The sequence below is a fragment of the Cladosporium halotolerans genome (assembly GCF_011745625.1).
Source record: "Cladosporium halotolerans strain TM138-S3 chromosome Unknown Sca5, whole genome shotgun sequence".
Classification (NCBI taxonomy): domain Eukaryota; kingdom Fungi; phylum Ascomycota; class Dothideomycetes; order Cladosporiales; family Cladosporiaceae; genus Cladosporium; species Cladosporium halotolerans.
In genome coordinates, this window is record NW_027191456.1 from 240,998 (window position 1) to 254,663 (window position 13,666).

General features: G+C 55.5%; 4 protein-coding genes across 4 annotated transcripts; 1 reads left to right on the top strand and 3 right to left on the bottom strand.

The window, feature by feature from the left end:
• Nucleotides 1-810: 810 nt before the first annotated feature.
• On the top strand, nucleotides 811-3,105 carry WHR41_01984 (uncharacterized protein). The gene is made up of 4 exons (XM_069370590.1): nucleotides 811-1,008; nucleotides 1,129-1,196; nucleotides 1,283-1,594; nucleotides 1,647-3,105. Exons 1-4 carry the CDS (start codon nucleotides 957-959, stop codon nucleotides 2,703-2,705), a joined length of 1,491 nt encoding a protein of 496 aa, XP_069232512.1. The 5' UTR covers nucleotides 811-956; the 3' UTR covers nucleotides 2,706-3,105.
• A 137-nt stretch (nucleotides 3,106-3,242) lies between these two features.
• On the bottom strand, nucleotides 3,243-6,417 carry WHR41_01985 (uncharacterized protein; the record flags this gene model as incomplete). Its single annotated transcript, XM_069370591.1, has 2 exons — nucleotides 5,316-6,417; nucleotides 3,243-5,257 (listed from the first exon to the last, which is right to left on the bottom strand). The coding sequence occupies exons 1-2, from the start codon at nucleotides 5,782-5,784 to the stop codon at nucleotides 3,243-3,245; spliced, it is 2,484 nt and encodes an 827-aa protein (XP_069232513.1). The 5' UTR covers nucleotides 5,785-6,417.
• An 877-nt stretch (nucleotides 6,418-7,294) lies between these two features.
• Nucleotides 7,295-9,400, bottom strand: WHR41_01986 (uncharacterized protein; the record flags this gene model as incomplete). The annotated part of the gene is made up of 1 exon (XM_069370592.1): nucleotides 7,295-9,400. One exon carries the CDS (start codon nucleotides 9,398-9,400, stop codon nucleotides 7,295-7,297), a length of 2,106 nt encoding a protein of 701 aa, XP_069232514.1.
• A 459-nt stretch (nucleotides 9,401-9,859) lies between these two features.
• WHR41_01987 (uncharacterized protein) lies at nucleotides 9,860-13,651 on the bottom strand (the record flags this gene model as incomplete). The annotated part of the gene is made up of 1 exon (XM_069370593.1): nucleotides 9,860-13,651. The coding sequence occupies one exon, from the start codon at nucleotides 13,649-13,651 to the stop codon at nucleotides 9,860-9,862; it is 3,792 nt and encodes a 1,263-aa protein (XP_069232515.1).
• Nucleotides 13,652-13,666: the final 15 nt, after the last annotated feature.

Genomic DNA, 13,666 nt, shown 5'->3' on the forward strand with positions numbered 1-13,666 from the left:
TTGCTTTTTGGCGGAGGCGCCTCCGCCACGCGAACGGCCAACTCCACTTGCATGCTTTGGCTTCACATTGTTATACCATCTAGCACACCTTATTGTCAATCCACGAGGACATTGAACACACACAGTCTTTTGATTACGATCTTCATTTGAGCTTCACTATCTTCCAAATGGGCGCACATAGGACGTTTGAGTATGCTGGTACATTTATTGCACGTTCCTCTGAGCAATGACTCTAATTGCCCAATCACTGCCGATTCAATACCTTATAGGTTACCAAACTGATCTTCAGAGTTCCCATTCCTGCATGAACTGAGCCTAGGAAGTGTTTCTTCCAAGATCATCTCATTCACGAGTGGAGAGACAGGAGCTATCGTGTAAGCTATTGGATTGCCTTTCGAGATTCACAACACGCATGCCCTGCCGTCGAATGTCTCCCAATAGTGAACAGTGGTCTGGTATACAACACTTAGTTCGCGTTGAGCGTGCGGCGGTCCCTTTCCTAGGACTATTCGCATTTCCTTCCTGGCAATGTACGCGGGCCCGAAGCGTAATGCAATGTTTAGTGACAGCAAGAAAGACAGCAAGAGTTCCAAAAGTGACACACATCGTCGATCAAGTGCACCTTCTGTCACTGATCAAATGACTACGATCATTGCAAGGGCGAAAGGATGCGTAGGATTGCACACTCGAGAGCGCTTAGCCGCGGCACCCAACCGGTCACATGCATGCTGCGACCTTTCCTCATGCTCACTCACTGCAGGCAGCGAAATGGCAGTCACCTGACTCACTGAAATCGCATATGCGCGCCGCGCAATATAAAAAGCTCTTCGACCGGTCACCCACCCGACACGACACCACCTCTCCCACAGCCCATCCAACTTGGGACTCCGCCGCCGAAGGCACCACCACAAGCATTTATTATCCTGACCGAGATCGCGACAACAGTCACCACGAGAATGGCGGGCTTCTCGGAGCCGCTGTCTTTCGTGGGCACGAAGAAGATCAAAGGTATTGTTACGCCTTGCCCCGGGGCATCACACTTTCCCCGGCTGTTTGCAGACACAATCTTCGGCCTTCACTTTAGTCAAATGTAAAGAAACATCTCATACTAATGCAACGAGACTATAGAGCCCTCTAATATCCTCAATGGAAGTAGTACCCCTGACGCGAACGGCAATACCTTCACCAACCACGGCGTAAGTATCCCGTCTCCCATTCGCTGCACCGGAAAGCCCGCTACTGCCCTCAAATCCCGACAACAACTGACACCCTACCTACACAGGAGAACAAGTTTGCCAGCGACTCTCACCGCCGCACCCGTTTCACCGACCAGAGCAACATCCGCGTCCTCGGCGGCAAGGCTGCCGGCCCGAAGCCGATCAAGGCCAACTATGACGCCGACGACGCCCGCATCGTCGACCTCAAGCAGCAAGGCTGGTCCGACGAGTACGTTGCCCGCAAGCTTGCCGAGGAAGGCCGTATCCGCTACGTCGGTCGCACTGTCGGCAGCCGCTGGCTGCGCATCCGCAAGGCCCTCGAGGCGAAGGAGGAGGAGATCCTTGAGGACGAGCTGAGTGACTGGCACGATGGCGAGGTATGTCCTTGTTTTTCATTGCTCTACTACGAACCTAGCTGACACGCCACAGGACGAGAGCCTCGAGCAGGCCGTCAAGGCCATCGACGCGAAGATCGACAAGGAGATCGCCAAGCTGCGCGACAAGAAATGGCAGCAGGTCGCCTTCCACGTTGCCGACCTGATCCAGAAGAAGAAGTACACCGCCAAGCTCTGCCGCGAGCGCTACAACAGCCTGATGGACGGGACTGCCCTGAAGCCGATCGAGCTCGACTCCGACCAGGACGGCCGTGCCGAGATGCGCGGGAATCGCATCGCGACCAACAGGCGTCCGCGTGAGGAGGCGGCCGCGGCGGCGCAGCTGGAGGAGCAGCAGAAGATGGCGGAGCGGCTTGCGAAGAAGGAGGCCAGGGAGGCCAATGCTGTCATCAAGGTCACCAAGGCTCAGCAGAAGAAGATCGATGCGGAGAAGATTGCCAACCTGAAGAAGGCTGCGATCGAGCAGCGTAAGACTCAGCGTCTGATCCTCGCGCAGTGGGCTGCGTACAACAGGGCCGAGTCTGCCTGGCTGTTGCGCAAGAAGAAGGCGGAGATGGTACTCTGCAACAAGCTCCTGGGCCTGCCAGCTGGGTACCGTAGGACTAAGATCGTGGAAGAGGAGGATGAGGGCGAGATGACCGACCGCGAGACCGATGAGGGCGCTCTGGACGATGGTTCTGACGACGGCGAGCACGTCCCTTCCACCAGATCCACCCGCAAACACACCCGTAACTCCGGCTCCGGCAGTGACAACCCGACTCCCAACAAGAGGGTGGCTGGATCTACACCTATCAAGCACGTCGGCATCGGCGAGGCCGAAGTCACCGACGAGACGCGCGCCAGCCCGCGCTCCGCCATGACACTGGTCGAGCTGAACAACGTTCTCATCCGGCGTGATCTGCTGAGATCCTCCGGGCAGGAGAGCCACGAGCAGGTCGTCGCGCGTCTTCACGCGGAGGACCAGAGTGCCACCAACTCGGTTCTCAACGACCTGCTCAAGGCCTCCGGTCTGGAGACTCGCGGCAACAAGCAGGAGAAGATCGAGCGCCTGCAGGCGTACGATGTCTCTCGCTCCGCTGCTGGGGAGCAGTAAGCTCAAACGGAGGCATTTTTGTCTCACTGGATAATACTGGAATCGCTTCGACATGCTTGAGGACAGCAACATGTGGAATGGGAGTTTCTTTTGAGAGCGATGGAAATTGGCACACCAGAATGCGCGGCAATATTGGTGTGACAAATCGACATCAATGGGTCTAGCTTGTTTATTGTACCATAGGAATGGACTCTACTCTTTCTGTATACCAAGTGTCTCTCCATGGCCAAGTAGTCTTTCCTTTGGCCAGGCACGATGGTAGCGACCCATGTGATTTTAGGAACCCATGGGAAAGAACGGTGAGAGACATCAAAGCCAGGCATGGTGAAACGATACTTCGATTGCGTAAGCTGTATCTACATGCACATCTGATGCGATGAGTATTAACCATATTTTCAAAAGGGAGACTATAAAAAGCAAGACAGATCGCAAGACTCGACGTGCAGCACGTTGTCCCGTATACCTATTAATCGTGCCACATTCAGGCTCGAACCAAGGAAACGACAGATTTTTTTTCTAACCCAATGTCAAGATCTTCTAAAGAGCAAAGAAAGCAGCTGCGGCAGCAAAAGCGAAACCAGTGACACCGGTGCGGACGACGGAGGCGGCGCCCGTGAACGGAGTGTACGGGCTGGCGGTCGGGGAGGGAATGTAGCTGGTGCCGAATCCAGTCGAGCTGGCGGCGCCGCCGACCGGGTTCGCGGTCGCGGTCGCGGTCGGGTACGCCGGGGCAGCAGGAGGAGAGCCTGCGGCGAGGCCAACCGAGGTAGTGGCCTTGCCACCAGGTGCGGTGATCGTGGAGGTGATGAACTGCACCTGAGGGACGGTGATTGTAGTGTCGATCGTGATGTAGGTCTTGCTCGAAGGGATCTCCATGCCCAGGGATTCGCCGGTGGAGTAGGTGGCGGGAACCTCGACTGACGACGAGTAGGTGATGACAGTCGAGGGACCGGTGGTCGCCGGGGCAGTAGGAGCAGGAGCAGTTGTAGCCGCGGAGTTGTATGGCGCGGGAGCCTCGCCAGTCGGGGCCACCTCAGAAGCAGGAGCAGAGGTGTACGGAGCAGGAGCCTCGCCAGTCGGGGCCGCCTCAGAAGGCTGCTCTGGAGGTGCAGGAGAGATTGCCTTGGGAGTCTCGACAACGGAGTAGGAGACTGGGACCTCCTTGCTTGAGACGACAGTCGAGCTTGCCGGGCAATCCTCCACGTCAGGAGCGCAGGAAGTGATGGTGACCGCAGAGGTGGAGTAGAAAGTAATGGTCGAGGGCTCAGCGGGTGCGGAGGTAGTCGGGTACTCGACGGGAGGCTTGCTGCTCTCCTCGGGCGATGCCTCCGTCGTGGGCTGAGCGGGCTTTGTGGTTTCGGCCTCTGTGACGGGGCAGACAGTGGTCGACACCGCAATCGTCTCCGTGACGTAGGCTGTGGTCTGCGAGGCGGCGGGGCAGTCCTCGACATCAGCCGCGCAAGAAGTGATGGTGGAGACTGCGGTCGAGTAGACAGTTGAGGTAGTCATCTCAGGGGGAGAAGAGGTGACAGGCGAGCCCTCGGTAGAGGTAGTCTCAGAAGCCGGAGCAGTCTCCTTGGGATTTTCGGTCGCAGGAGCAGTCTCGCTGGGCTTGTTCTTCGAAGGGCATGCAGTAATGATGGCAGGGTTCTCTGGGACATAAGGCGCACAGATACCTTGAAGGTAGCCTGCAGCGGACTGAGTCTTGTCATCATCATCAGACCAGGATTCAATGCAGTCCATGACCTTCTTGATCAGATCGTTGTCCTTGCAGTAACAGGCGTAGTCAGCATTGTCCTTGCAGTCAGTCGATCCAACCCAGGTGTTCAGACACTTGGGGAGAAGGTCAGGAGTTTCGGGCGCCTCGTAGGTCTGAGAAGGGACCTCGGCACCACTGCTCGTCGTGCCAGAGTAGACGGGCGCCGACGTGTTAGTGACCGGGGAGTGAGAAAGAGAAGATCCGTAGGAAGGCGCCGACGTCTCAGGCCTGGCTTCGCTAGAAGGAGAAGACTCATACGCAGGAGGAGCAGTGCCAGTGCTGGCTGCCGTAGTCTGAGATGAGTTGTATGCGGGTGCTGAAGTCTCCGGGCTGACAGCAGTGGAGGTTGTGCCCTCGTAAGAGCTGGTAGCAGCGGTTGACTCAACAGGGTAAGTACTGCTGACATTGGCGTAGCTGGAGTAGGCGGGAATCGATGGGACGCTAGACGTGGTCTCAGGAGAGACCTCGGAAGTAGTAGTCTCAGCTTCGCTAGTCGTCGTCTCGTAGCTGGGAGGCACGACACTGCTGGTCGTGTCCGGAGAGGCCTCAGAGCTCGTGGTCTCAGAGTCACTCGAAGTGGTCTCGTAGCTAGGAGGGGCGGAAGTGGTCTCGGCCTCAGTGGTGTACTGGCTGGCGCTGGTGACAGCAGTGCTGGTAGTAGGGGTGAAAAGCGGGAGAGTGTTGGTGGGCTTGTCACAGTTGAAACCGATCGAGTGAATGCCGAGGTTGCAAGACTCGCCCTTCTCGTTCTTGCCGGACTCGCCCCTCTTGGGCTTGAAAGTCACAGTCTTGGCTGTCATGTTCTCAGTATTGAAGGACACTTAGATAAAAGGCTTGGGCGTGCGACTAACCTCCTCCGCACTGGGAGTTCTTGACGATGTTGCCACCCTGGGTGCAACGGTGGGTCTGCTTGCAAGTGGAGCCGTCTGGCATGCCATAGTGAGCCTCGACATCGGTGTCCCAAGAGCTGCTGACCTGGTAGGTGTCAATGGACATCTGGTCCTCGCCATCACACTCGATCTTAGGCTCCTTGTCGATGTCTGCGGTAATGCACTTGTCTTGGAAAGTACGCTTGGTGAGGCCGTCACGCTTGCCGAACTTGTTGCCACATGTGAAACCAGAAAACTTGTTGCTGCCGTAGGAGTTGAAGGACCCGGGCTGGAGGCTAGACCAGTCGTATCCAGACTTCTGGTCGTCAGAGCACTTGTTGTCTGTGACAGAGGGAGCAGAGTATTTGTTGGCATCCAAACGCCATCCAGTGGCTGCGGCCTGGCCGGCCGCGAGGCCGACGACGACGACCGTCGGAAGAGAGAGATGCATGCTGTGTGAGCGAGATCAAGTTGAAGGAAAATGAGTATGTGAGAATCAATTAAAGAAGATACAAAACAAGCAGAGAAGCGAGTGACACTGCTTGGGAGAAGCTGAAAAAAAGTGATGTGTTGCAAAGACCTAGAGGGGGACGAAGGGCGAGGTGACAAGATATACTTGTGCGAAGTAGTGTATCAGGCGAGATGCAGAAGCGTACTGGTAGACTACTGCCGACCAATGATCACTCCATGCACGCCTACCAAGTAGAGACCGCACTAGGGGCTCAGGTGAGGGTACTTCCACGCCTGTTCCAGGAGGTCGTCTCGCAGGCGAAGGCTTCAGAGTCAGACAACATCCCGGTAGAGCTCGAAGAGGACAACCCCAAAGCTGCCCTACATCGCTTGGAGCCGCTGGCTACTCGTGCCTACTGCTTGTCTCCTGCGGCTGCGAGTCGCGCATAAGGGACGATGAAGGCAGATCTCTCTCGCGTCGGCGTGTAGAACCTGCAGTCTTTCCAGCGGCAACGCTCACCCGTTGGACGGTTCTCCATGTTGCACACCCTGAACGCGTGGCGTGGCGGCTCCATCAGAAGTCGCAGAAGGCGATGCTCGTGGAAGAGTGCGGCGGCTAATGTAGGAACCCGTTCATGGCTGTCGGAGAGTCGCATGCTCCGCGTTTCACCAGGACGCCACAAAGCCAAGGCTGCCGGCGCTGGAGGATGGAACCATTGGTCCAGCCTAGAACTTCTGCCCGGCGCTATTGTTTCGACGCTTTCGCGCGCGCCTCCTACACGGCTGGCATACCGCTATTGCAGGCCAATCGCGGGGAAGAGGATGCATGTACCTGCGGTGTGACATCGACGAGGCTGAGTCTCAGGCCCGTCGGCCGGCCGGCTGCGGTAGTCCATCAATTCAAAGCTGTTTGGCAGCTCTTCATCGTCTCAGTGGCCCTGGTCATGAGACTCTTGTGACGAGGGTCGAGAATAGCTCCTGGTAGGACATCAAAATCAGGACAGAGACACATGCTAAACCCATGACATACGGCCATCCAGAGCTATTGCAATAAAGATCTATGAACGCAGATAGATTCTTGTACAACGGCACGATAACCGATCCCGATTCCACTCTGTAGCCTGCAAGCGAGGAAATGTACAGGGGTCTGCGATGTACACGGCCCGGGCTGTATGCGGAATATACCTAGTTCTCTTTAGTAAGCTCGCCGTGCTCGCCTAGTCACGTTTCACCCAAGGCGGGCGAGGCGAGGCCCACTGGGGCTGGAAGTCTTCTGCACTTGGCGAGCACATAGGGTCAAATACTCGAAGTCTAGTATAGGCATGACATGAGGGAATACCACTCAAGCGAGATATTTGCGAGTCGCAGACATGACTAGAAGGGGAATTGAATTCATATCTGAGCATGTCTATCGATTCGGTTGGCAGTCGAGTTGTCATCCAAGGTGCACCGTTCGGGCGTATCGTTCGAGATATATGCTACTGGGTATAAAAATACACGCTTCACGACACCTATTTGGCACGAGCCATCGGCCCCCAGTTCTCTCTGGGGTTCTGCTGATATCTCACCAGCCTCCTTCCCTTCTTGTCTCTCCCGAGCGCTTCGTCGAACACCACCTTCATTTTCTTCACATCGCCGGCTTTGTTTGCCGCCGCTGCAATCTCGTCGACTTCGTGTTCCGTCACGATCTCCGGCGATCCAGCGCCCTCTCCTGTCTCTTTCTCCGGCTCCCGCGCAGCCTGCATGATCCTGTAACCGGGCATATTCTCCTTCAGCTTGCCCTCCTTGATCGGGCTTTTTTGCCTGACCCATTCGCGCATGATTTCCCAGATTGCCGACCATGGTGCTTCAGTCTTGATACTACCAGGCCTGCAATGACTTCTTGTCGCCCTGTACCCGGCGTGTCGCAGTGCGCCCTTGAAAGCTGCCTCGCTGGGTGCCTGCGAGTGGATGACCTTGGACAGAGTCGAAGGAATGACGAAGAATGGAGACTCATCGATCTGCTCAGGAATAGTCCTGGGAATCAGATCTTCATGTGCCGGTCCCTTTTCGGGGACATAGTTGGTGACATAGATCTCGTCGAGGGCGGTGTCAAGCATACCCTCGATGCGCTCGGTCGTGCCGTAGACATCCTTGTCCGCAGTCTCAACGTCCTTGAGCATTCTCTCAATGAATGCCGCATTGTGGATCGGACCCGCCCACATAGGACCTGCCACGTGAGTTTTGCTGCCGCAGTGATCGCACAGGCTGTTGGCACTCGGCGCCTGGGCGATAGAGTATTTCCAGAATGTATTGTCACCCTTTGACGATGGCTGCTTCGTGTTTCGCCCCAACATCTGAGTCTTCCAAGCCCCGCATCCGTAGTCGCAGTTGTATGTGAGCATGGTCTTGCCTGCCAGGAACTTTACCTCCGCCGGGCTCTTACGCACGCGGACGAAGACACGCAGGTAGAAGTCAATGCTCAGGGAAAGCAAAGGCTCGATCGCAATGCCCTGCTTGGCTGCTGCAGTGGCAATCGAGTGCAAGACCAGACGCAGGCCGCCTTCGTGCGAATGGCTGCCTTTGATGGGCATCCCACCGTAAAGCGAGAAAGTCTTCTCGGGATAGCCGCAAGAAGCGAATACACCAGAATCAGTGCATGTGACGCAAAGCATTCCGCCATCGTTGATCGCATGGAGGGCAGCGTCAATGAACGGTGCAGCTGTGCCATACGGATCGAGGTCAATAACATCGTACTTGCCCGAGACGTGGTCAGGTCCGTGGGACTCTTCAGGAGGAAAGGCGACGTAGTACATGTGAGCAATCGCATTGCCAGTGTTCGCTGTGATCTTGTCCTCCAGCCCATTGTGCTTTATATTGACTGCCATGCTCTCGACAGCTTTGCGATCCATGTCGTTCGCAACAATGGAAGTCGCAAATGGTATCTCTTGCGCGTATCGCAATGCTCGCAGACCCGTTGCAGAGAGCGCATCGAGAATGCGGAATCGTGGTTGCCAGGGCTTTCCCTCGTCCGTCTCGCCGTTGGCCGGAATAGCTTCGCTTGTGGATTCACCATTATTCGCGGCTGTGGTGGTCTCCACGTCCATCTTCTCAGCGTCCGCAGCATTTCCGTTGGTGTCCTCCTGCACAGCTTCAGCACCAGCAGCCGGAATCTTGTTTCCATCTGAGCCTTTTACCATTTTCGCAGGAGCACCGCTCTCAACATCCTCTTCCCTCTGCCTCTTCAAAGTTGCCTGATCCGCCTCGGCCTTCTCACTTCCACCCTTCACATCCTCCTTCTCAGCAACCTTTTTCTCGCCCTTCCGCTCCCTCTTCTTATCATTCTTCTGCTTCCCACCCTCCCTCTTCATCCGCCTCCTCTCACAGATATCCCGCCCAAACGTTCGGATCGCAAGGACACTCAAATCGCGGTTGAACTGCTGGATGGGGTTGTAGAAGACCTTCTGGTTCTCAGACGCCTCTTTCGCGACTCGCGGGTCCAGTTCCGTGCGCGCCTTGGGAGGTACGAGAATGTAGGCTCGGCCCTCGCGAATGGTTCTGTAGACTTTGCCGTCGTGCTCGACGAGCTGGTCGGCGGCGGGCGCCGCTGTCAAGGGTACTGCAGTGTTGTCGGACATGATGTCGGCTTTTTTGAAAGAGCTTGCCGCGAACGCTCTTTTGCTGTATTTCTGGTAATATGAAAGTCGAGGCACGTGTGCAGTTGTGGGGGATCTGAGGAGAGAACGGAAGCAGTTGGACAAAATGAGATGCCGCATTCGTGGAATTCACCAGAAACAATCTAGAAAATCTGGGAGAGGGAAAGGACTCATGTGCCTATCATTGGTACATCTCGTGGGAATTTATTCGAGCATCTTCACATGTCAAAGTTTCCTGCAATGAAGCTAAGCTAATAGTTTGAAAGGCAGGTTTGCCGAGAGTATATGTTCAGCACCTGAGATCGCTTCCCTCATGGGCCATCTCGGAAATATGCTGTGGTTGCTTCTCCATGAAATGTGACGTGGGTGGTATTGTTCATGAGTTTTGGTAGCTATTTCATGTGCATTGCCGCCGAGATGCATATCTACACAGAGCATCATCTATGCTCTATACTCCTCTTTCAACACCCACGATCCTCTTCCCCGACTGCCTTTCTCCAGCCTGGCGATAGTCTTGAGCATTTCCCGGAACTCCGCCGTCCGCTGTTCATTCCCACAGTACCGATTGAAATGATCGACCAACATCTGAGTCGGGGCCGATCCTCCATGGGCGACGAGGAAGTCACGAATCATCACCAGGAAGTCTTTGCCTTTAGGCTGTTCGCGACCACGTGCACGGCCGCTTGGCGTGCTTGAACGGCTGGAAGACGCGGAGCCACCTTGCCTCGACTGCAGGTTTGCGAGCACCGATGCAGAACTTGGTCCAGCGCCGCCTCTTCCGCCTCGCATGCCGCCACGGCCGCGAGATGCAGGAATGCGCTCTTCAGGTCGTCCACTGGACCCAACTTGGCCGGTCCAGGTTGGAACACCGGCGGGAATCGTGCGAGCTACTGCGGCTGAGCGTTGGAGTTCTCGTGCAGCTTGTGCAGCGACGCGTTTGGCTTCGCGCGCGATGATCTCGGGATCGGCGCGAATCGTCTTCTTGTCTCCGTTGATAATCGCGTCATGTTCGAGAGCACTCTGAACACCGGTACGGGCGAAGATTGAGGAGAGTACGCGATCTTTTCGCTGTGGCTGATCCCCATCTTTGCCTGAAGGTGAAGGCTGGTTTTCCTCGTCCGGATTGCCGCGATAGTCCTCCTGCCGAGAGATGCCAGTGATGGAGTTCATCTCTTCTGCAGTCTGCTGCTTTTCGGGAGCATCAGGCATCGCAGCGTCGGCTTGGTCCTCGCCGTTACCTTGCTTTTCGGTGCCTGAGAGCTTGACCTCAGTCCCCTTGAAGATGCTACCTGTCTCAGTCTGGCCATCTTCACTGCTTCCAAGCGTGAAAAGATCATGCAAATCCTTCAACTGGAACGTTTGCCTTTGTTTCGGATCCCGCAAAATCTTGTTGGTCAAGAATTGCTTGAAGATTTGCCGATGGTAGATCTTCTCTTCAATCGTGCCGGCGGTCATCAGACGGTAGATTTCAACCTCGCGCTTCTGGCCCAAGCGCCATGCTCGCTCACGCGCTTGAATATCTGTTGACGGATTCCAGTCTGGGTCGTAGATGATGACCCTGTTGGCTCCAGTAAGATTGACGCCGAGACCTCCTACTTTCGTCGTCAGTAGGAAGACATGTATATCTGGATTATTGTTGAACTCGTCCACGAGATCCTGGCGGTCCTTAATAGAAGTATTGCCATCCATGCGGCGGTATTGAAAGCCTTCCATGCCCGCCACGAACTCCTGCAAAATGTCGAGCATAATGCGGTGTTGTGCGAAGAGCAAAGTCTTGTGGCCATTGCGCTTCCAGATCTCGAGCAAGGCTTTGACGACCTGCATCTTGCCGCTTTTGGCACCGCTACCATATGCATAGCCACCCTTCTTCGAGAGCGTTTTGTGCTCCACCAGGTCCGGATGGTTGCAGATCTTACGGAGAATATCCACGCCGTACAGCGCTTGCCGTTTGCCGTCCAGGATGGATCGCATCTCTTCAGAGTTGAGAAAACTTTGATAATTGTCGAGTTGCAGCTTTGTCAGCTTGCAGAAAAGCACCCGCTCGCTCTTTTTGGGAAGGTCTGCTGCCACATCGATCTTGAAACGCTGCAAGAGGTACGGGCTGATAGCATCCTTGAGCGTCTCTGCACATTTCATAGCCGTCTCAACCTGCAAATTCGATGCGTTGGCGTAGCCACCCTGTTTGATCGGGATCTCAAACTGATTTCGGAAGTCGACGAGCGTACCGAGTCTCATCGGGAAGACGAAATCAAACAGGGACCAAAGTTCGGTGAGATTATTCTGCATTGGCGTACCAGAAAGGATCAGCCTGTTGTGAGTGCGCAGCTCTTTGCAGTAAATAGTGATGGCAGTGTTTGGGTTGCGGATCTTGTGGCCTTCGTCGAGGACTGAGTAACCCCATTCCGTCGGAATCAACAGTTCTGCGTAAGTTTGCAAGCCAGAGTAGGTAGTCACTAAGACGTGCCCTTCTCGCGCGACTTTGTCGACAATCCGCTGTGCAGCCCTGTTACTCTTGCTAGACCTCCTTTCACGATTGTAATCGATCTCCTCCAAATCATCCTCGATACGCGCTTCGCGCTTGACGTCCAGCATTCCACTTCCAGATGTATGCAAGATAGAGACACGAAGAGGAGGCCACCACCGATGGAACTCATTGACCCATTGTTGCATGACTGTAGCCGGACAGACGACGATGATCGGCTTGGTGAGCTTCTTGGAGTAATGCAGACCGGCCAGGAAAGATATGACTTGTACTGTTTTGCCAAGACCCATTTCATCTCCTATGATGCCGCCAACCTGCTGTGAGAACAACTCCCAGAGCCACTGCACGCCTGTCTTCTGATAGTCAAAAAGAGCGGGATATATGTCGCCAGGTATGTGTAATCCGCCCTCGAAGACAGTGTCTGTTCTCGTGGGATGTGGAAGATGCCATTCGTCCTCCTGCTCAGCAATGTTCGCAAGATGATCATCTGGCTCTTCGTCTTTGATCAACACCGGCTCCTGTGCTTCTTCGTTCTGCTGCGTTGTCGCCTGTTGATCTTTGTGCCGTTGACGTGCGGTCCTACGCCGATGCACCCAGCTGTTCAGTCGCTTCTTGTACACCGTCTCATTTCCATCATCGATACCAGCAAGATCTTCCTGCATGGAAGCATCTTGCACCGTCTTTTCCTTCTTCCCTTTACGGCCCTTTCGTTTAGGCAGAGGTGCTGTGTCCAGCGAAAAGCCACCCTCTGCCTCTTCATCTTCAGACTCATCCGATGCTCCAGCACGCCCAGCTGCGCGTATGTCATCTTCAGGTACGTACACACCATCAGACTCGTCCGCAGGGGCGCTCGGCGACTCTGATCCGTCGCGAGCCGGTCTTCTGGTTTGTAGACGTCGTCGCTTTGCTGGCCTCTGGGATGCAAACTCTTCTTCCTGCAGCCTACGCGCCATTTCAGCGTCCGCGTCGGTAGTCGTTGCCGTATCACTTGTCTCCTCTTGTTCGAAGCCGGGCGCAAGAAGATTCCTGTGCGACATCGGTTCAGCAAGAGGCTCCTCGGGCTCTGCTTCATCCGGCATCTCCTCGTCTTCCTCTTCTGCATCCATAAGCACATCTCCCAGACTCGAAGAGGTCCTCAGAAGCTGTCTCCCAAGCTTCGAAAAGGGCGTGATCTTGCCCGTCCGGATCAAGTATTCGCGCTGGCTCTCACCAGGCATGCGCTTGGTGCCAGCATCCTCGAGCAAACTATCCCCGTTCTGCGTCCCTTCCCCAGTCTGCTTGCGATCGTCCATTCGCTTTTGTATTTGCTGCAGGTCCTTATCGAAGCCCTCAATCTGCACCTTGTAGTGCTGCACCTCTGCGCGGATCTTCTGCTTCGTCGCATGGTTGCCGAACTCGGTGAGCTTCTGCTCCAGTCTTCGCACCTGTCCATCCAACCTGTCGCGGTCTTTCTGAGTCTTGTCAAGTCGCTTCTTGTCGCGCTCATTCGCTTGCTCCAGGAGGAGCTTGTCCGCTTGGCGGCCGATGTCGCGCTCGAGGTCGTCCTGGTCGCGGACGCCGGTCGCGAGTTCCGCCAACTGCGTCGCTTCATCCTTCTCGTCATTACCGTTGTCTCCGTTCTCTTGACTGGCTCCAGAGGATGTGTGCTCGTCCGTCGAAGGCATTGGAGGCGGTTCGGCGGGATGTGTATTTGGGGAAGACGGCAGCGATTCACGGCTGGGCGCGGTGGACTCGTCTGTTGTAGGATCCATGGTGCTGAGCCTTGA